The 21,834-nt window shown below is 43.7% G+C and overlaps 1 protein-coding gene across 1 annotated transcript in view; it reads left to right on the top strand.

The window, feature by feature from the left end:
• The window catches only part of KCNAB3 (potassium voltage-gated channel subfamily A regulatory beta subunit 3), a 128,586-nt gene extending 106,959 nt beyond the window's left edge, over nucleotides 1-21,627 (top strand). Inside the window, exons 9-15 of the mRNA XM_077261661.1 lie at nucleotides 4,357-4,442; nucleotides 4,816-4,936; nucleotides 5,031-5,125; nucleotides 8,302-8,422; nucleotides 8,661-8,749; nucleotides 17,490-18,096; nucleotides 18,184-21,627. Of these exons, the coding sequence (XP_077117776.1) occupies nucleotides 4,357-4,442; nucleotides 4,816-4,936; nucleotides 5,031-5,125; nucleotides 8,302-8,422; nucleotides 8,661-8,749; nucleotides 17,490-17,579 (602 nt within the window). The 3' untranslated portion in view covers nucleotides 17,580-18,096; nucleotides 18,184-21,627. The remainder of the gene's footprint in view (nucleotides 1-4,356; nucleotides 4,443-4,815; nucleotides 4,937-5,030; nucleotides 5,126-8,301; nucleotides 8,423-8,660; nucleotides 8,750-17,489; nucleotides 18,097-18,183) is intronic.
• The last annotated feature ends 207 nt before the right edge of the window (nucleotides 21,628-21,834 follow it).

The following is a 21,834-nucleotide window of genomic DNA, read 5'->3' as shown; positions in this document are numbered from 1 at the left end:
GGCCCAGGTCTTTTGCAGACTACCAACAGGTTTCAAGAATGGTCCTGTATTTGGCTCCATCCATCTTCCCATCAATTTTAACCATCTTCCCTGTCCCTGCTGAAGAACAGTAGGCCCAAACCATGATGCTGCCACCACCATGTTTGACAGTGGGGATGGTGTGTTCAGGGTGATGAGCTGTGTTGCCTTTACGCCAAGCATATCGTTTGGCATTGTTGCCAAAAAGTTCTTGATTTTGGTTTCATCTGACCAAAGCACCTTCTTCCACATGTTTGGTGTCTCCCAGGTGGCTTGTTGCAAACTTTAAACAACACTAATTATGGATATCTTTGAGAAATGACCTTCTTCTTGCCACTCTTCCATAAAGGCCAGATTTGTGCAGTGTTCGACTGATTGTTGTCCTATGGACAGACTGTCACACCTCAGCTGTAGATCTCTGCAATTCATCCAGAGTGATCATGGGCCTCTTGGCTGCATCTCTGATCAGTCTTCTCCTTGTGTGAGATGAAAGTTTAGAGGGACGGCCGGGTCTTGGTAGATTTTCAATGGTATGATACTCCTTCAATTTCAATATAATCACTTGCACAGTGCTTCATGGGATGTTTAAAGTTTTGGAAATCATTTTGTATCCAAATCTGGCTTTAAACTTCTCAGGTCAGAGGGCGCGGTGACGTGGTTAGTGCGCGCCCTCTGCCTGAACGTCAGTGCAGAAGACGCTGAAGATGGAGCGGCGCCGGAACGAAGTCAGGTGAATATTGAAAGTGCCGGGGGCCTGAGCGACGGAGAGGTATGTGATTTTTTTTTATTGCAGCAACAGCAAATGGGGCAAGTGTCTGTATGGAGCATCTTATGGGGCCATAATCAACGTTTGTGCAGCACTATATGGGGCAAATATCTTTATGGAGCATCTTATGGGGCCATAATTAACGTTTGTGCAGCATTATATGGGGCAAATATCTTTGTGGAGCATCTTATGGGGCCATAATCAACATTTGTGCAGCATTATATGGGGCAAATGTGTCTATGGAGCATCTTTTGGGGCCATTATTAACCTTTATGCAGCATTATATGGGGCATATTTTAATATGGAGCATCTAATGGGGCCATCATAACCTTTATGCAGGATTATATGGGGCTCCTGATTCAATATGGATATTCAAAGACACTTAACCTACTGATGTCTCAATAAATTTAAATTTTATTGGTATCTATTTTTACTTTTGACATTTACCGGTAGCTGTTGCATTTCCCACCCTAGGCTTATACTCGAGTCATTAAGTTTTCCCAGTTTTTTGTGGCAAAATTAGGGGGGGTCGGCTTATACTCCGGTCGGCTTATACTCGAGTATATACGGTATACATCCCCATAGCAGTAGGTACAAACGATTTCCTGAATTTCTCCTTCTTGCACCTTAGTAGGATTAGCCGGCTGCTGAATGTGCTCTTCTGCTTCAAGAACAGATGTATAGTCGGTGTGTATTATTGACCATTATAGGCCTACACTTCTTCTGAATCCTATCCTCCAATACCTCCTCAAAAGAGTCCAGATGGAGGCCAACAGCCGCGCTTGCCTTCTTGATAAGTTTGTTGAGCTTATTAGCGTCAGCTACTCGCACACTACTGCCCCAGCGTATGATAGCAAAAATGATGGTGCTTGCCACAAACGGACTGGTAGAACATTTCCAGCATTTGACTGCACACATTGAACGACCTGAGCTTCCGAAGTAAATACAGTCTGCTTATTCCCTTCTTGTAAACCTTTCCTGTATGACACCTCAAATCGAGTTTACTGTCAAGGTGAACCCCCAAATATTTGTAGCTCTCAACAATCTCAACCTCCTGGCCAGCAATAGTGATCGGTAAGTAACTCTCCTTTTTCTTTCTGTAACTCACCACCAACTCCTTGGTTTTCTTTACATTTAGTTCTAGACAGTTAGTCCGACACCAATCAACAAAGTCAGAAACCACCCTTCTATATTCCTCCTCCCCCTGGCCCCCCACAATGCCCCCTGCAATCACTAAGGGGTGCCAGAGGGGTGTAAATCTGCCAGAGGGGGATACCAGGATGAAGCTAAGGTTTAACACACATATTCTTGTTGGCTATGCCTGTGCTTTTTTGACAGGTACTGTACAAAGTATTCATGTGTAGCATTATGAATTTGCTTATATATACTTTTTTATTAGTAGTAGTATGTCTTAGTGTATGGTGTTTGCATGTGCAGGAAGTGTGATTGTACATCCATGGTTGTATATGTAGGCACATACAGTACAGACCAAAAGTTTGGACACACCTTCTCATTTAAAGATTTTTCTGTATTTTCATGACTATGAAAATTGTACATTCACACTGAAGGCATCAAAACTATGAATTAACACATGTGGAGTTATATACTTAACAAAAAAAGTGTGAAACAACTGAAATTATGTCTTATATTCTAGGTTCTTCAAAGTAGCCACCTTTTGCTTTGATGACTGCTTTGCACACTCTTGGCATTCTCTTGATGAGCTTCAAGAGATAGTCACCGGGAATGGTCTTCCAACAATCTTGAAGGAGTTCCCAGAGATGCTTAGCTCTTGTTGGCCCCTTTTGCCTTCACTCTGCGGTCCAGCTCACCCCAAACCATCTCGATTGGGTTCAGGTCTGGTGACTGTGGAGGCCAGGTCATCTGGCGTAGCTCCCATCACTCTCCTTCTTGGTCAAATAGCCCTTACACAGCCTGGAGATGTGTTTGGGGTCATTGTCCTGTTGAAAAATAAATGATGGTCCAACTAAACGCAAACCTGATGGAATAGCATGCCGCTGCAAGATGCTGTGGTTGCCATGCTGGTTCAGTATGCCTTCAATTTTGAATAAATCCCCAACAGTGTCACCAGCAAAGCACCCCCACATCATCACACCTCCTCCATGCCTCACGGTGGGAACCAGGCATGTAGAGTCCATACGTTCACCTTTTCTGCGTCGCGCGAAGACATGGTGGTTGGAACCAAAGATCTCAAATTTGGATTCATCAGACCAAAGCACAGATTTCCACTGGTCTAATGTCCATTCCTTGTGTTCTTTAGCCCAAACAAGTCTCTTATGCTTGTTGCCTGCCCTTAGTAGTGGTTTCCTAGCAGCTATTTTACCACAAAGGCCTGCTGCACAAAGTCTCCTCTTAACAGTTGTTGTGGAGATGTGAGATGTGATACCTGAGGCAGGTAGAGCAGTTTGCTCACAATGATGGGGCCAAAATACCTGAGGAAAGATGCAGAAGTTGTTTGCTGTGATCTCCTTAAAAGGTGGTGCAACAAAATATTAAGTTAAGGGAACCATCATTTTTGTCCAGGCCTGTTTCATTAGTTCTTTTTATCTGTTGAACCAAAATTCAAAAGCAACGTCTGATTCTCATTAGTTGATATTGAGCAAATTTAACCTAAAAATTTTGACAGTTTCAAGTTATTTCCGCGATTGTGGGATTTTCTTACTTTATCAGATGGTTAGCAAATATGTTGTTTCTGTGTGTAAAGATATGTAGGCTTTATGTTTGTACAGTGTGGGTATGTATGTACATATTTCTGCATTATAAGTCTACATAGAGTGTGTATGTGTGCCTGCATGGGTGTGTGGCAGAGACTGCCGGATTATAGGAAGGATACTGTACTGCCTTGCCCACACAAACACTAAATTCTCCCTCATACGTCTCTGTACATACACTTGCCACTTCCGGTCGTTTAGCATCACCAGTCCCCCCTCTCCCGTATGCACCTGTCTTTATAGACTTCCCATGCTCTATCCTCATGTTCCCTCTTATCTATCTCCTGTGCTCCTCTGTCTAGTTTTGGTTGAATTCTTCCTCCAGTGCCCTTCCCCCACCACTAAATTTATGATGACCTCAGCAACCAGCATCTCCTCGGTGTGTCGCGTATGCAGGTCCCTCTGCAGATGGACATGGGAACGGCGGACTAAAAATAGAGAAATCTATATTTAACTGAATATATCTGCAGGAATATAAAAGATTTTTAGCAAGGAGGTGGGAGAGAAGGAAACTGTCGCAGACGATACTGTTAAACTGAGCTAAATGACAACCCTCCAGTTTATGTACATTGTTCGTTCCAGTGTATGATGGATGTATCTATGTGTAAATCTGGGTAAATCCAGGTAGTACAATCTGTCTTCTCCCAGCATGTACAGCGTGATGACCATCAGTTTGTCCATATTTTCTTGTTCAGGCGTACCGGGCTTTGGCTTGTTCGATGTAGCAGAAACATTTTATCATTCGGTATAGCTGCAGGTACAATGGATGTAGAAGGACTTACATGACAAGTTCAGCTCTGGGATGATACCAATTTACAATATGTTCTCTTCTTCTCTGAACAGAGATTGTACGGGCCATGACCTTTGTGATTAACCAGGGGATGGCGATGTACTGGGGCACTTCTCGCTGGAGTGCAATGGAAATTATGGTAAGTGAAACATATAAACTACACTAATTAATCACATTGTTAGTGATTCCTGAGTCAGTCTGCTCTATAGAAAGCCTACGGGGCTTGTGACCAGGTCAACTTTTCCATATATAATGGGGTGTCTCCGCTAATGACCATGGTTTATAAGCTTAGAACAGAAAGTAGCTCGAAGAGTCTCGATTTCAAGATCCACCAACGTCACACACACTAATGAGATCAATCAATGGAAGGGGTACAATGCTTCACAAGGCAATCAAATGTACAAAATCTTGAAGGGATGGGAAGTTTTTCATGTCTAGGTGAAGTGTTCCTTGAAAATTGGAAGGCGAGTGTTACTATTCATTCCTAATTACAATTACCTTTGTGTTGCTAGGAGGCCTATTCTGTAGCTCGTCAGTTTAACCTCATCCCTCCAGTGTGTGAACAAGCCGAGTACCATCTCTTCCAGCGTGAAAAAGTAGAGACTCAACTCCCCGAACTGTATCATAAAATTGGTGAGTGTTTCGATAGGGTAAACATGCAGATGACATCCCATTCACTTGTTCTACAACTTTACTGATTCTTGGCATCCTCATTTTTTTTCCACAGGTGTTGGCTCTATGACCTGGTCTCCATTGGCATGTGGCCTGATAACTGGGAAATATGCTGACACCATCCCTGAAAAATCCAGAGCTTCCTTCAAAGTAATACCATGACACCATATACATATGTAGATTTAAAGTAGTTGGCCACTATTGTCAGTTTTCCATGATACAGAAAATCTCAAGGTGTATGGCTGTTAAGACCCTCGGGAATCAGTTGCAGGTTACAGTGACTTGCAAAAGTATTTACCCCTGGGCATTTTTTGTGTTTTGATACTTCACAACCTGGGATTTCGCTGTTTTTTTTTGAGGGTTTGCACCAGTTCATGTCACATGTAAATGTTTTGAAATGGCCTAGTCAAAGCCCACCTTAGTCCAATTGAGAATCTGTGATCAGACTTGAAGATTGCAGTTCATCAGAAGAACCCATCTAACTTGAATGAGCTGGAGCAGGTTTGCCTTGAGGAATGGGCAACAATCCCAATGGCAAGATGTAGAAAGCTCATAGAGACTTATCCAAAGCGACTTGCAGCTGTAATTGGTGCAAAAATGAGGCTCTACAAAAGTACTGCCTATAGTGGGGTGAATAGGGTGAATGGGGTGCACACTGAAGTTTTTAGTTATTTTGTCCTATTTGCTGTTCACTTCAAAATACCCAAAAAAATGTTCACGGCCACGACCATGTTTCACTGTGGGGATGGTGTTCTTGGGATGATGAGCTGTGTTGGTTTGGTGCCAGACATAGCATTTAACTTTGTGGAAAAAAAAGTTCAATTTTGGTCTCATCTGACCACAGCACCTTCCTACATACATTTGGGGAGTCACCCTTACAATTTTTGTGTGTAAGTAAAGGCTTTTTTCTGCCCACTCTTCCATAAAGTTTGTATAGCTTATTGTGGTTATATGGACAGATACTCCAGTCTCTGCTTGGGAACTCTTCAGCTCCTTCAGGGTTACCTTTGGTCTCTGTGCTATCTGATTAATTCCTTCCTTGCTCGGGCTGAGCGCCCTCCCTCGGCAGGTTTGTTGTGATAACATGTTCTTTGCATTTGATGATAATGGACGTGATGGTGCTCCGGGAAATCATTAGAAATTGGGATATTTTTTATAACCCAACCCTAAGTTGAACTTCTTAAGAACTTTGTCCCTGACTTGTTTGGAGATCTCCTTGGTCTTCATTGTGTTGTTTGGAGATCTTCTTGGTCTTAATATTATTGTTTGGAGATCTCCTTGGTCTTCATGGTGTTGTTTGGAGATCTTCTTTGTCTTAATATTATTGTTTGGAGATCTCCTTGGTCTTCATGGTGTTGTTTGGAGATCTCCTTGGTCTTAATATTATTGTTTGGAGATCTCCTTGGTCTTCATGGTGGTGTTTGGAGAAGTCCTTGGTCTTCATGGTGTTGTTTGTTTGGTGATGCCTCTTGTTAAGGCCCCGTCTCACATAGCGAGATCGCTAGCGAGATCGCTGCTGAGTCACTAGTTTTGTGACGCAACAGCGACCTCAGTAGCGATCTCGCTATGTGTGACACGTACCAGCGATCAGGCCCCTGCTGCGAGATCGCTGGTCGTGTCGGAATGGCCTGGACCTTTTTTTGGTCGTTGAGGTCCCGCTGACATCGCTGAATCGGTGTGTGTGACACCGATCCAGCGATGTCTTCACTGGTAACCAGGGTAAACATCGGGTTACTAAGCGCAGGGCCGCGCTTAGTAACCCGATGTTTACCCTGGTTACCAAAAAAAACAAACAGTACATACTCGCCTTTCGGTGTCCGTCAGGTCCCTTGCCGTCTGCTTCCTGCTCTGACTGAGATCCGGCCGTACAGTGAGAGCGCAGCACAGCAGTGACGTCACCGCTGCGCTCTGCTCTCACTGTACGGCGGCTCAGTCAGAGCAGGAAGCAGACGGCAAGGGACCTGACGGACACCGAAAGGCGAGTATGTACTGTTTGTTTTTTTTGGTAACCAGGGTAAACATCGGGTTACTAAGCGCGGCCCTGCGCTTAGTAACCCGATGTTTACCCTGGTTACCCGGGTGCTGCAGGGGGACTTCGGCATCGTTGAAGACAGTTTCAACGATGCCGAAGTCGTTCCCCTGATCGTTGGTCGCTGGAGAGAGCTGTCTGTGTGACAGCTCCCCAGCGACCACACAGCGACTTACCAACGATCACGGCCAGGTTGTATCGCTGGTCGTGATCGTTGGTAAATCGCTATGTGAGACGGGGCCTTTAATGGTGTTGCAGCCTCTGTGGCCTTTCAGAAAAGTGTGTATATACTGAGATACCTTGTGACACTTAGATTGCACACAGGGAGACTTCCTTTTACTAATCTTGTGACTTATGAAGGTAATTGCTTGCACCAGAAATTTTTAGGGGCTTCATAGAAAAAGGGGTGAATATATATCACATGTTACTTTTTAGAACATATCCGGGTGAAGTGTCACTGGATGTGCCGCTGATAATAGAATTCCACGAATATTTTCCTTAGACACTTTATTTTAACAGGTTTACAAAGTCAACGAGTTTTGAGGTCAACGCAGGACCTCTTCATTAGGACGAAATACAAGTTTTTGTCATTGTTTTAACATTTAAAGCCCTATTGTGCGCTCTTCCTCTTCCCAGTTTGCCGTACTGCTACGTCATTTAGCTATTTGGTACCATAAATTCAATTTATGCCTATATTTTTCTCACTTTACTTCACTAACTTAGACTATTTACTGCTTAGACTATTAGATGCATCACACACAAATCAAATTACAAAAACATTTAAACACATAAACACAGTTTGTAATGTAACAAAATAGGTAAAAAGCCAAGGGGGTGAAAACTTGTGCAAGCCAGTTTATATCAATGGACTCGCCATGGTAATGCATAGATGTGTTAGGTCTTCCAGAATATGTTTTTTTTTCTGCTATGGTTAACTGATGAGTCTGGTTCCGACGCTTTCTGAGGCCGGGTGGTCACTTGCTCCAGCCAGTGATTGACAGCAGTGGTTAAATGTCCAGGGACTTCATCACTGGAGCGCGAAGTTGAGACTAGCAATATCTGAAGCAGCTTGTGTTTTTTCATAACCTTCTAAATTATAACTGTTTGAAATAACCCTTTTACGTAATAGACCGGCAGCCACTTTTTGTGGTGGCTCTTCACTTTTGCACAAGTAGGATGTGAATGGTGTATATTCCTCTTTTTTCTACGTAAGTCCATTTGGATTTGGACAGTGCATAAACATTGGAAGATAAAGTTCATGAAACTGTCTTAATGCGCCATGACTTTTTTTTTGCAGGGATATCACTGGCTAAAAGAGAAAGCAGTGAGTGATGAAGGGAAAAAACAGCACATCAAAGTGAAGGATCTTCATCCCATAGCTGAGCGCCTCAACTGCACCGTCACCCAGCTGGCGATAGGTAGGACATCAAACCTTCACATGAAGCTAAAGAATTTAATTGCCTGATGAGCTAACAGCAACTCCGAGTACTAATTACAATTTTTTGAGATTGGCTATAAAGATGAGAAATGTGTGCATATTAAATATAAAAGAATATGACACAAAAAAATGCCTACAGCAGACTGGACTATTAAACATTTTTACTCTTCCTTTCTTAAAAATGTGTTTTAACGTGTCGAAACCTGCTCTTTTTCCAGCATGGTGTCTGCGCAGCGAGGGAGTGAGTTCTGTACTTCTGGGGGTCTCCAACTGTGATCAACTTATTGAGAATTTGGGTTCCATCCAGGTGAGATTCTATGTTGATTGACTTGTTAACGTAAACTGCACTTCTTCAACTTTACCATGAGAGAGGTCCTCCAGAAGGTCTCTACATAATAAATACTGTGACCGTGAAGCTTCTATTTCAGAATGAACAACCACTACCAAAAATATTAGCAGTTACAAGAGGGTTCCAATATTTTTTCCTTAAAATTGATTAACTACTTACTGTTATTCGATAAAATATTTAAAATTAATTTACTGTATTTGAGGTATGGTTCATGAAGCCAAATTCTTCAGATATTAAGGAAACATTATTTTGAGCCACATATGTGATTAATGTATTTGTTACAAGGTAAAAAGAACTGGGTAACCATGCTCCAATTATGGTGATCCCACTTTTTTTTGCCAGGGGTTCGAGTATTATCAATTCTGTACATGCTTTAGTTGTTCTCCTTCAAAGTAAGCTACTCTTACCAGTTTCTAAAGCAATTATTACAGAAGCCTAAGTCCCAAACTTTCTTTGAGCTTTAAATCATTCAACATGATGTAATTAATTGGCTTTGATATATACAAGTCCCATTTTAACCAATTTTTGTGTTTTACTCTAAGGGCTCATAAAGATGTCCTTTTTTCCTGTATGAGTTCTATCCTTGTTTTTCATGGTAAAGTCTATGGGACCGTTCACATGTTTGATTTTTTTTGTGGACCAAATGGTCCACGCAATATTGAGCAGATATATTCGCTACTGATCCTAGGGTCGGATCAAAATTGGCAAATCAAGTCTATGTGTTCATGAAAAAAAAATGGACAGAGCTCAGATGCTAAATGGAAGATAATTACATTTTTTTTTTCTTGTCTCATTCGCAAAAAGCTGCTGAAACTTGGAAGTTTCAAAACTTTGCTTCTCAGGAACCACCAATTCCTTGATGGCCAGTGGTAGAATTTTCACCATCTAATATCAATATTTTCTAATTTTTCTTGAAGATTGGGGTAGTAATTACCAAATATTCACATGGGTTGCCACATATATTCTTTACCTGTACAGTATATAACAAAGTGCTAGAGAATAAAGAAGGAGCACCGATCCAATATATAAAAAATATACAATAAATTTTATTCAATAAAGTACATATTATCACATAAATACATAGAATATGGATAACTTACATACAGGACATAATACATAGACCAAGGATTGCACTAAAAAGACATCACTGGCACCATGTCAGAATAAGGAGAGATATATACTGCCTCCCCAAGAAACATGGGTGACAAAATTTTATAAAGATATAATATCAATAGATGTCCACCCGTTGTTCCAATAGATACTTATGCACTTTCTATCCACCAATATAATGGTAATTTTAGGTATAGTAGGCTAAGTGTATAGCTACAGCCATATAACACTAGTTTTTCAATCCATAAGTAGCTAGCCAATCACAGACATAAATAAATACACCATATGCCGCTGAGCAAATCTCACTGAGCTAATCTCAAACTATACCTGTCGACATGGTATCAGAGATGTCCGTGCACCAAACGCCTCGACGCGCGTTTCACTGTCTGCTACAGCTTCGTCGGGAGGTAAAGTAGCAGTGAATTAGCCCCCTTATATAGCACCTTCCTAATTGGACAATTGGCATCATGCATAACGGCGCATATCCTCCATGATGCAGCGTCATGGAGAGCGTGTCGCTCAATGTGCCCGGTATCCGGTCATGTGGCCAGGTCATGTGACCCGCCTATCACCTAGACAAGGAGCAACATCTATAGAGCGCCGTCTCACCACAGCGCCACAGTGCATGCGTGGGTATGCGCACACATTGCCAGATAAATAAACCTTTTTCTGAGAACGTAAAACAATTACTACGTATAGATAATAATTACTGGCTGCTAAAAGTTACACCAGCCATATGAGCACACCATTATACCATCTATACAACATATACATATATTAACATATAGATATAAATAAGATACAGTACTGAGACATAACAATTAGGCTAGCAGCCACATCAATATATAGTGCTAAAATCTATATTAACAATCCAAAAAAAATATAAAACATGATAAGTCATATCAATAAACATATAAATATAATAATATACTAACCACAAACATTCAAAATCATATAAAATAACAGTGATATAAACATAATAATTAGATGCATAGTGTTAAATAAAATGCTGATAGACATGTTCACAGATGTCCGGGTACTCCCATAGAAATTTCGTAGAGGTGGAATCATTACCAATGGTAACTATAACTCTAAAATGAGAAAGCCCAAATAAAGTTAGAAACGCTATACACTGAGACACAGACAATAACAGCCATTAATACCAACAAATACAACAATTATGTATAAAATTCCCTCTACTATAAGAAGGGTTTGAAGCTTACATACTCATTTAACCCCCTTGGGGCAATCGTGTCCAGCATAACCATCCATTTGCTTTCCTTTTTGAGTAATTCCCTTTTGTAGTTCCCACCTCTGATTCCAAGTTGTACCCGATCAATCCCTTTTACCTTAAGCAAATTTGGATTGCTACGATGGCATAGCCTAAAGTGTTTAGGAATGGTCTTTAAATGTTCAATTTCCTCAGCTAATGCCCCATTTTTAATGTCTCTCACATGTTCAAGAACTCTAACCCGTAATTGGCGGGTGGTCATGCCAATATAAATTAACCCACACGGGCAATACGCATAATATATGACATTCTCTGTTTTACAATTTATATTGTGTGTGATAGTAAAACTGCGACTATTATCACTATTGTTGAAAGAAAATGCCCTGTCCAAAAATCTACAAGCTGAACAATCACCACATTGGAATGACCCCTATCTGGGGCCTACTCGATTAGAAAAATTCATAGTTTGAGGTGCCACATAATGGCTTTTTGTTAAAATGTCTCTCAGATTTTTGGATCTTCGCAATGTGACAGAAGGATATTTTGGAATACAGCTTGCCAAATCATCATCGGCCCTCAATACAGCCCAATGTTTACGTAAAACTTGCATGATTTGTTTCCACTGCGAATTAAAACCCGTTATAAGCCTCAAAGGTAGTGTATCATTTGATGTCTGGCATTTGGAACAAGATAGTAGCTGTTCTCTGGGTACAAGTTTTGCTCTTCTGTAGCCCGCCCTTATAACTTTGTGGTTATATTCCCTGTTTTTTAAATTTGCTGTCAGAATTTTTGCTTGGTTTTCAAATCCACTCTCATCAGAGCTTATTCGTTTCATGCGTAAGAATTGACTGGTGGGTATAGATTTGAAAACCTGCGGGTGATGGGATGAGGACGCATGCAGAAGACTATTGGTTGCAGTTACCTTACGATAGACATCAGTTGAGAGGTATCCGTCTAAATCTTTCTTCACACAAATATCCAGAAACTCCACCTTTTCTCTGCTGTATTGCCACGTCAAGTGAATATTGTAAGAATTTGCATTTAGTCTATTGCGAAAAGAATTTAATGAAACTTCTGAACCTTGCCATATAAACAAAATGTCATCGATATATCGTGACCACGAGACCACGGCATCAATACCCTCAAGATTTTGAACCACCTCTCTTTCCCACAGCCCCAGGAACAGGTTTGCGTATGAGGGCGCACAAGTCTATGTATTTATGTGATAATATGTACTTTATTGAATAAAATTTATTGTATATTCTTTATATATTGGATCGGTGCGCCTTCTTTATTCTCTAGCAGCTTGTTATCTACATTTTGAGGGGATCCTTAGATATATTGAGGAATTTTATTGGTGTAATGCCTGTACAGTATATGCCTGAATTTTTTTGATTATGCTATCTCATGATACTTCGGAAGAAAGTTGGGTGATTTGAGTAGACACTAACCTTTCCTCTCATCGAATACTGATCAATAAAATCTATCAGCACACAATTGTAGTACTAACCACCAGGAACGATGAGCTAAATATTCATGCAGATCATCACTGCTTTGCTTTGACACCAGATTTTTTTTTCCCTAAGAAATAAAAGCTACCAGAAGATAGTTCTGCTATTGACCTCAAGGGACTAGTCTCCCTGAGGGGGATTTTACCAAATTTGGTGGTCAATGATTATCTTTGACTTTTGGGTCCACTGGGATCTTTGCTGCAACCAAAACTGTATCAGACGGCAGTTAGTCATGGCAGGAGTCAGGACCCCACTCTATGTATCTGTCTCTTTTGGGTATGTCTGCTGAATAAGCACTTCTTATAGCTTTTGTATTAACCCATGTTACTCCATCATGTTTACATATGGCCTTACAGTCTTTGCTCCACTAATCCTCTCTCTCCTTCGCTATCCACAAACCCCAGCACTCTAACCAAATAATCATCTCCACTTCCCTTTTACCTACCCACCTGTCCTCCTCTGCTGACCTGCTCCTCAACCTCAAATCTGTCCTAATAAAACACAAAACAAGCTGGACACTCTCCTTCTCGCACCTGCTCTCCCTTTCTCTGCTTCTCCTCACTGTGGGTGACATAGCTCCCAACCCAGGACCCCCACAGCTCATACCTCCCATTACTACTCCCTCCTACAGCTCCCTATCTAATATGAACTACCACAATCTTTCCAACATAAAACCTGTGCCCCTGATGCCCACCCCCCTGCTCCCTCTCTCTGGAGCACTCTGGAATGCCCGCTCAATCTGCAATAAGCTTCATGTGATTCATGACCTTTTTCTCTCTCACAAGCTTGCCTTCTTCGGCCTCACAGAAACATGGCTAACACCCTCTGACACTGCCTCCCCTGCTGTGCTGTGTTACGGCGGCCTCCATTTCACCCACACCCTCGCCCTGGCAACAGACATGGTGGAGGAGTGGGTCATCTCCTTTAAACTGCACCTTTAACCCAATCCTACCTCTACCCTCCCTTATCCTCCCCTTTTTTGAAGTCCACTCTGTCCGAATCTACTCTCCCTCCAACCTCCAAGTGGCCATCATATACCGACCTCCGGGCCTGGCTACTGCCTTTATTGACTAATTCTCCACCTGGTTTCTTCACTTTCTCTCTGCTGACATTCCGTCCATCATCATGGGTGACTTCAGCATCCCCACTGATAACCTTCAGTCAACAGGCTCCAAACTTCTGTCCCTTACTTCATCTTTTGGATTTACTCAGTGGTCCTCCGCAGCCACCCACACAGACGGACATACACTAGACCTGGTCTTCACACATCTCTGCTCTCTATCTAACTTCACCACCTCCCCTCCCCTCTCCCTCTATCCGATCACCATCTGCTCACTTTCTCATCCCTGTCCTCCTCACCGGTCACCCATGTCCAGCAACATGTGCACCCCCGCAGAAACCTTGCACACCTAGACACCCACATGCTCTCTGACTCTATCCTACCTCTGGCATCCATATCCTCACTCTATGACACAGACAATGCCACTGCTTTCTACAATGCCACTGCTTTCTACAATGCCACTCTCGCATCAGCTATGACACGGTTGCCCCTCTCGTTCATGGCAGAGTGTGACGTATCAATAGACAACCTTGGCACAATAACACCACTAAAATGCTTCGGTAAGTGTCCAGGGTTGCACAGCAGCATTGAAGAAAACACATTCACAAGATGACTTCACTGCATTCAAACAGGCAACACTCGCTTTTAAATCTGCTCTTACCTCTGCTAAACTGGCCTACTTCACAACCCTTGTATCTTCCCTATCCTACAACCCCAAACAGTTAGGGTACTGTCACACAGTGCAATTTTGATCGCTACGACGGTACGATTCGTGACGTTCTAGCGATATCGTTACGATATTGCAGTGTCTGACACGCAGCAGCGATCAGGGACCCTGCTGAGAATCGTACGTCGTAGCAGATCGTTTGGAACTTTCTTTCGTCGCTTGATCACCCGCTGACATCGCTGGATCGTTGTGTGTGACAGCGATCCAGCGATGTGTTCGCTTGTAACCAGGGTAAACATCGGGTAACTAAGCGCAGGACCGCGCTTAGTAACCCGATGTTTACCCTGGTTACCAGCGTAAACGTAAAAAAAACAAACAGTACATACTCACATTCCGGTGTCTGTCCTCCGGCGTCTCAGCTTCTCTGCACTGTGAGCGCCGGCCAGCCAGAAAGCGAGCACAGCTCTGACGTCACCGCTCTGCTTTCCGGCCGCTGTGCTTACACAGTGCAGAGAAGCTGAGACGCCGGGGGACAGACACCGGAATGTGAGTATGTACTGTTTGTTTTTTTTACGTTTACGCTGGTAACCAGGGTAAACATCGGGTTACTAAGCGCGGCCCTGCGCTTAGTAACCCGATGTTTACCCTGGTTACCCGGGGACTTCGGCATCGCTCCAGCGCCGTGATTGCAACGTGTGACCGCAGTCTACGACGCTGGAGCGATAATCATACGACGCTGCGACGTCACGGATCGTGCCGTCGTAGCGACCAAAATGGCACTGTGTGACAGTACCCTTAGTCAAAACCTTTAACTCCCTCCTCAGCCCCCCACTGCCCCCTCATCTCTGCTTAGGACTTTGCCACACACTTTAAAAATAAGATCGACCAAACAAGGCAAGTCTTCATTGTTCAACCACCACAACCCCTTTGTATACCAGACCAATGCCCAAACCCCATAACCTCCCTATCCAACATCACTGAAGGGGGGCTTAACTGTCTCCTCTTCAAATTGCACCTCACCACCTGTGCGCTCGACCCCATCCCATCCCACCTCCTCCCCAACCTCACCCCCACTCTTATCCCATCCCTAGCCCACCTCTACAACCTATCACTAACTTCTGGCACCTTCCTTTCTGCTTTCAAACATGCCATAATCACGCCTATCCTTAAAAAGCTAACCCTCGATCCAACTGCTATGTCCAGCTATCACCCAATATCGCTGCTCCCATCCGCTTCTAAACTCCTTGAGCTTTTCCTCCCACCTCTCATCTAACTTTGACAATCTACAATCTGGTTTCTGCCCCCATCACTCAACTGAGACAGCCCTGACCAAAATTACTAACGACCTACTTACAGCCAAAGCTAACGGACAATACTCTGTACTCCTCCTTCTAGATCTGTCCTCTGCCTTCGACACAGTTGACCACTGCCTCCTACTACAGATCCTCTCCTCCTTTGGCATCAAGGACTTTGCCCTATCCTGGATCTCCTCATACCTTTCCAACTGCACATTCAGCATCTCACACTCGCACACTACCTCCTCATCCCACCCTCTCTCTGTTGGAGTCCCCCAAGGCTCTGTTCTAGGACCCCTACTCTTCTCAATCTATACACTTGGCCTGGGACAACTCAAAGTCCCATGGATTCTAGTACCACCTTTATGCTGATGACACTCAGATCTAACTTTCTGGCCCAGACATCACCTCTCTGCTGTCCAGAATCCCGAATGTCTATCAGCCATATCCTCTTTCTTCTTCTCTCGCTTCCTCAAACTCAATGTGGACAAATCTGAACTCATCATCTTTCCTCCATCTCATAGATCTTCCTTACCTGACCTATCTATCACTATTAACGACATCACGCTTTCCCCCGTACCAGAAGTCCGCTGCCTCGGAGTAACCATTGACTCTGCCCTCTCCTTCAAACCGCACATCCAAGCTCTTTCCACTTCCTGTTGCCTCCAGTTCAAAAATATCTCCAGAATCCGTCCTTTCCTCAACTGTCAATCTACTAAAATGCTTGCGCATGCCCTCATCATCTCCCACCTTGACTACTGCAACATCCTTTTCTGTGGCCTCTCTGCTAACACCCTTGCACCTCTCCAGCCAACCTTAACTCTGCTGCCGACTAATTCATCTCTCTCCTTGCTACTCCTCCGCTTCCCCCCTCTGCAAATCTCTTCACTGGCTTACATTCCCTCAGCGTATGCAGTTCAAATTACTAATACTAACCTACAAAGCCATCCATAGCCTGCCTCCTCCATATATCTCTGAACTAATCTCCCTATATATCTTCCCTCACTTAATCTCCGGTCCTCCCAAGACCTCCTTCTCTCCTCCACACTTATCACGCAACCGCCTCCAAGACCTTACCCGAATATCCCCCATCCTCTGGAATTCTTTGCCCCAACACGTCCAACTATCAACCACATTCGGATCCTTCAGACGGAACCTGAAAACCCACCTCTTCAGGAAAGCCTACAGCCTGCACTGACCCCGCTGCCTCCTCACCACTACCGAAGCTACCGCTTCACCAACATCAGAGCTCCTGCAACCCTCAACCTATTGTCTCCTTCCCCACCATCCTGTAGAATGTAAGCCCACAAGGGCAGGGTCCTCGCCCCTCTGTATCAGCCTGTGATTGTTAGTTTGCTTACTGTAAGTGATATCTATAATTTGTATGTAACCCCTTCTCATGTACAGCACAATGGAATCAATGGTGCTATATAAATAATAATAATAATAGTAATCAGATGAAGGTTATCAAAGCAATCTTCTCTTTTGGTATACTTTCCTATTTAGCAGTGCTTGGAGGGTTTTGTTGATAGTTCGCACACATTTGAGACTTTCTTTAAAATGTCTTGCTTCATAGGCAAGAGAACCTGACAAATGACCTCTCTTGACACTGTTTAATAGCAGAGAGTTCTGATATTGAAACAGTTTGGGACCATAGATTTCGCATTTGTAAATAAGACTAAAACAAACTGTCCTACTGGAAAGTACAATTATGTGCAAACAATGACAATGATTCTGGAGAAGATCCAAGAACTTCCTATGACTTATAGATTTGTATAAATGCCAAGGAACTTTAACACTTTCATATTTTTTTTTCACTTTCAGGTCTTGTCTCAGATAACACCCCAGCTCATAACGGAGATAGACCAGATTCTGGGCAACAAACCCAACATTAAGAAAGATTCCCGTGCGTGAGGATCTCCCCTCCGCATTCTGGAAACCTCTTAGTGTCCCCAAACATTGCGGACAAAGGACATAAGAAATTACGCTCGCCTGGTGCATGGTCCCCCACTCTGGCAGTGCTGAGAGAGCGGGAGGAGTACATTTAGCCAGCAATAACGGGAGGATAACCAGCTGCCTGCTTAGTACTACGGGGTCAATACATGCATTACTTCATGTCACCCTGCAAGGGAAGGGGCAGAGATACAAAGTCTTAACTGGTACAAAGAAGAAAGGTCATAAGCATGGAAATGACTTCAAGGAGAACTGACTCATGGTTCACATATTTATTATTCCTGTATTTTCTACATATTTCTTAAAGCTTCTTTTTTCTGTGTGACTCTGCAGAGATAGGGCCAAAGTCATAGCTTTCATCTTTCTGTGTTACCCAAAGAGCGGGGTGGACTCATAACTTCCTTCTGTCTTCATCATTTTTATCACATTGAAGGGAGAGTGGCAGACTCATAGCTCCTCCTATCTGTATCACCCTGCAGTGGGATGGGACTCATAGTTCCCCTTATCTGTATCATTCTGCAGGGGGAGGAGGCTCATAGCTCCTCCTGTCTGTATCACCCTGCAGTGGGATGGGACTCATAGTTCCCCTTATCTGTATCATTCTGCAGGGGGAGGAGGCTCATAGCTTCTTCTGTTTGTATGACCCTCGAGGGGGTGGAGACGCATTGCTCCTATCTGTATCACCCTGCAGTTGGTGGAGACTCATAGTTCCTCCCATCTGTAGCACCCTGCAGGGGGTGGAGACTCATAGCTCCTCCTATCAGTAGACCCTGCAGGGGGTGGAGACTCATAGCCCCTCCTATCAGTAGACCCTGCAGGGGGTGGATACTCATAGCCCCTCCTATCTGTATCACCCTGCAGTGGATGGAGACTCATAGCTCCTCCTATCAGTAGACCCTGCAGGGGGTGGAGACTCATAGCCCCTCCTATCTGTATCACCCTGCAGGGGGTGGAGACTCATAGCTTCTCCTATCTGTAGCACCCTGCAGGGGGTGGAGACTCATAGCCCCTCCTATCTGTATCACCCTGCAGTGGATGGAGACTCATAGCTCCTCCAATCTGTAGCACCCTGCAGGGGGTGGAGACTCATAGCTCCTCCTATCTGTAGCACCCTGCAGGGGGTGGAGACTCATAGCTTCTCCTATCTGTATCACCCTGCAGTGGGTGGAGACTCATAGCTCCACTTATCTGTAACACCCTGCAGGGGGAGGAGACTCATAGCTCATCCTATCTGTATCGCCCTGCAGGGGATGGAGACTCATAGCTTCTCCTATCTGTAGCACCCTGCAGGGGGAGGAAACACATAGATCCCCCTCTCTGTAGCACCCTGCAGGAGGTGGAGACTCATAGCTCCACTTATCTCTAGCACCCTGCAGTGGTTGGAGACTCATAGTTCCTTCTATCTGTAGCACCCTGCAGGGGGAGGAGACTCATAGCCCCTCCTATCTGCGTCACCCTGCAGAGGGAGGAGACTCATAGCCCCTCCTATCTGTGTCACCCTGCAGGGGGAGAGACTCATAGCTCCTCCTATCTGTATTATCCTGCAGGGGAGGAGGCTCATAGCTTCTATCTGTATCACCCTGCAGGAGGAGACTCATAGCTCCTCCTATCTGTATCACCCGGCAGGGGGAGAGGGGGAGGAGACTCATAGCTCCTCCTATCTGTGTCACCCTGCAGGACGGAGACTCATAGCCCCTCCTATCTGTATCACCCTGCAGGAGACTCATAGCTCCTCCTATCTGTGTCACCCTGCAGGGGGAGAAGACTCATAGCTTCTCCTATCTGTGTCACCCTGCAGGGGGAGGAGACTCATAGCTCCTCCTATCTGTATTGTCCTGCAGGGTGTGGGGTCTCATAGCTTCTCTTATTTGTATCAGTGTTAGGGGCTGACTCATAGCTGCCTCCCGATTGTGCCATCCTAAAAAATGGAAAGACCAGTTCATAACCTGGGAGAGAAGCAGTTTCATAGCTCATACAATCCTGCCCTGTTAAAATATGCAAAAGTCTACCCACTCTCCCTATTACATTGTGTGAGCAGAAGTGAGGACACCTTGCACTTAGCAGGAAGAGTACTATTCCTTTTAGTCTGTGCCAATGGCTTTGAATCAATGCCACAGTACTTGTTATTCTATATTATTATGTCTTAGTCGTAGCATCACCAGTACATCGCATTCATTGGTAATCAGCTGTGTGCCTGGGGCATGCTATCACCTCAGACATTGCAGCACAAGACGACTATCTTTGTCCATTAATAGAAGACCTCTGTGCATCCATACGAAGAATGGAACCGATACTAACGAGCAATAGCCCCTTCTAAGGCCTCAATCGGGCGGCCTTAATGCGGCTGCATTTTATCGTGGCACGTTCTGACATTCTGACACAACAGCAAATCTACTGATCCGAGCTAACTTATAACATGGACGGTAAAATGCGGCCCCGCTATGGACGCCTGACAGATGCCTAACCCTTGACTCCTAGAACAGTAGCAGGGTCCATCTCTATTTTCACACTAGTAGGATGCAACTCTTGTAGATTGACTCTCATTTGCATGATGTAGCCACAGGCATTTGGCATGAAATGCAAGCAGAACGTATATGAACTAAAACCAAACCAAGGTGGACCAAAACTGATAGTATTTTCTGGAACCGAATAAGCGTGACAGGAGCAAAATAATATTCTCCGATATGGAGTCGGATGTAAATACCCGTTAATAAATCTTTGTATTCAAGCGGTATTATAGGGCTTTGGGGAGATGAAAAAGAACCTGACTCGATAGTTCTCCAACTTATAAGATATGAACTGTCACATGACAAAAATATGTAGCACATTAGTAATGCACTACTTGAAACACAAGATGGCAGCTGAGATAACCAAATGACAAGGAATGTGGCAGATGTGTAGATATACGCGCTTCTTGAAACACTAGATGGCAGTAGAAATTAGCAAATTATGCAAATAAGATATGTCAGGTAATTTAACGAGGTTAATTTCATCCAGAGAAATGTTTCTGTCGAAATGAAGCTCATGCAATGGTGACATCAGTTGTTTGAGCCGGGGTTTATGGGTGTCTCAGCTTTACCCAAGCAAGAGGTCCAGTTTGGAGGTGCCCCCCACTAGTTTATCTCATATCGTAAGGGAGGAGACCATCTTCTATGTCCATGGACATCCCAACTTTCATAGTTTGAAGTAGAGGTGAACATATCATTGGTGCAACCTGTGGAACCACACAGGGGCCCAAGAGTAATGAGGCCCCATTTCTACCTCCAAAGAAGTGTAATTGTGCATTATGATGAGTTATTAGACTGCGAAGGGCCCATGTACTGTTCTTCCACTGTGGTCATTTTCAGACTGTTTGCCGGTGGTTTGATGACTGAGGTTACCATTGCTAAGAGCCCCCATTTCTGGTAAATGGTAGATGTCTCCAATTACATAAGGCTCCCATATTTAAATTTTAGGGCAAATACCCAGCCCAAAAAGTGGAATTGTTTTTAGTTCAAGTAGAGGTGACCATAGATATCTTTATAGTCTTCCTAAAATGAATGAGTATCCATCACGGTAATCATGGCATCTGTGATGTCATAGTATTTTAAGCTATTTGGCTTTGATGACATCACCTTCAATGACATCTATTAAAATTAACCGTCTTTCAAGAAAGTGGTTTCATCTATGGCCGGCAGGGGAGGAAGCTGCTCATTTCAAGATGCCATCAGCTATAGACTTGCACTGTAGAATAGTATTTATAGGTTGGCCATAGTGAGAGGCCCGAGACTAGAGAGGGCAATGAGTCATTTTTCTTATTGGGCAATATGGCGTCTTTTTGACATTTTATAGATGTTCATAGACATGAAGTAGGAAGCGATAACCAATTTTTGCGCACAATAATAAGAATCGACTGCATCTGTTGGGATGAGATGGAAGCTTGGGGATGACTGAACAATGTGACTGAAAGGCTGATAACTCATTGCTCAAGCTTGCTTAATAATAATAAATTGAGAATCCAAAAACTGTTCTTCAAGAGTCCTCGTCTGTTAATGCTTCGCATATCCAGTACCTGTTGTAGTAAGCTTCTTCAACTTGAAATGAGCTTTAAAGTTTGTTTACTTCTTGTTTAACGGAACTGTCCGCTTTGATGACCCCTAAAAAAAATTAAGCTAAGAAGAGGCTGTAGTAACTCTATCAACAAGAAGCTGTCATACAGTAAGTCCTCCTAGAGCTG

The sequence above is a fragment of the Ranitomeya variabilis genome, chromosome 5 (assembly GCF_051348905.1).
Source record: "Ranitomeya variabilis isolate aRanVar5 chromosome 5, aRanVar5.hap1, whole genome shotgun sequence".
NCBI lineage: Eukaryota > Metazoa > Chordata > Amphibia > Anura > Dendrobatidae > Ranitomeya > Ranitomeya variabilis.
This window is presented reverse-complemented; position numbering and strand designations above follow the sequence as displayed.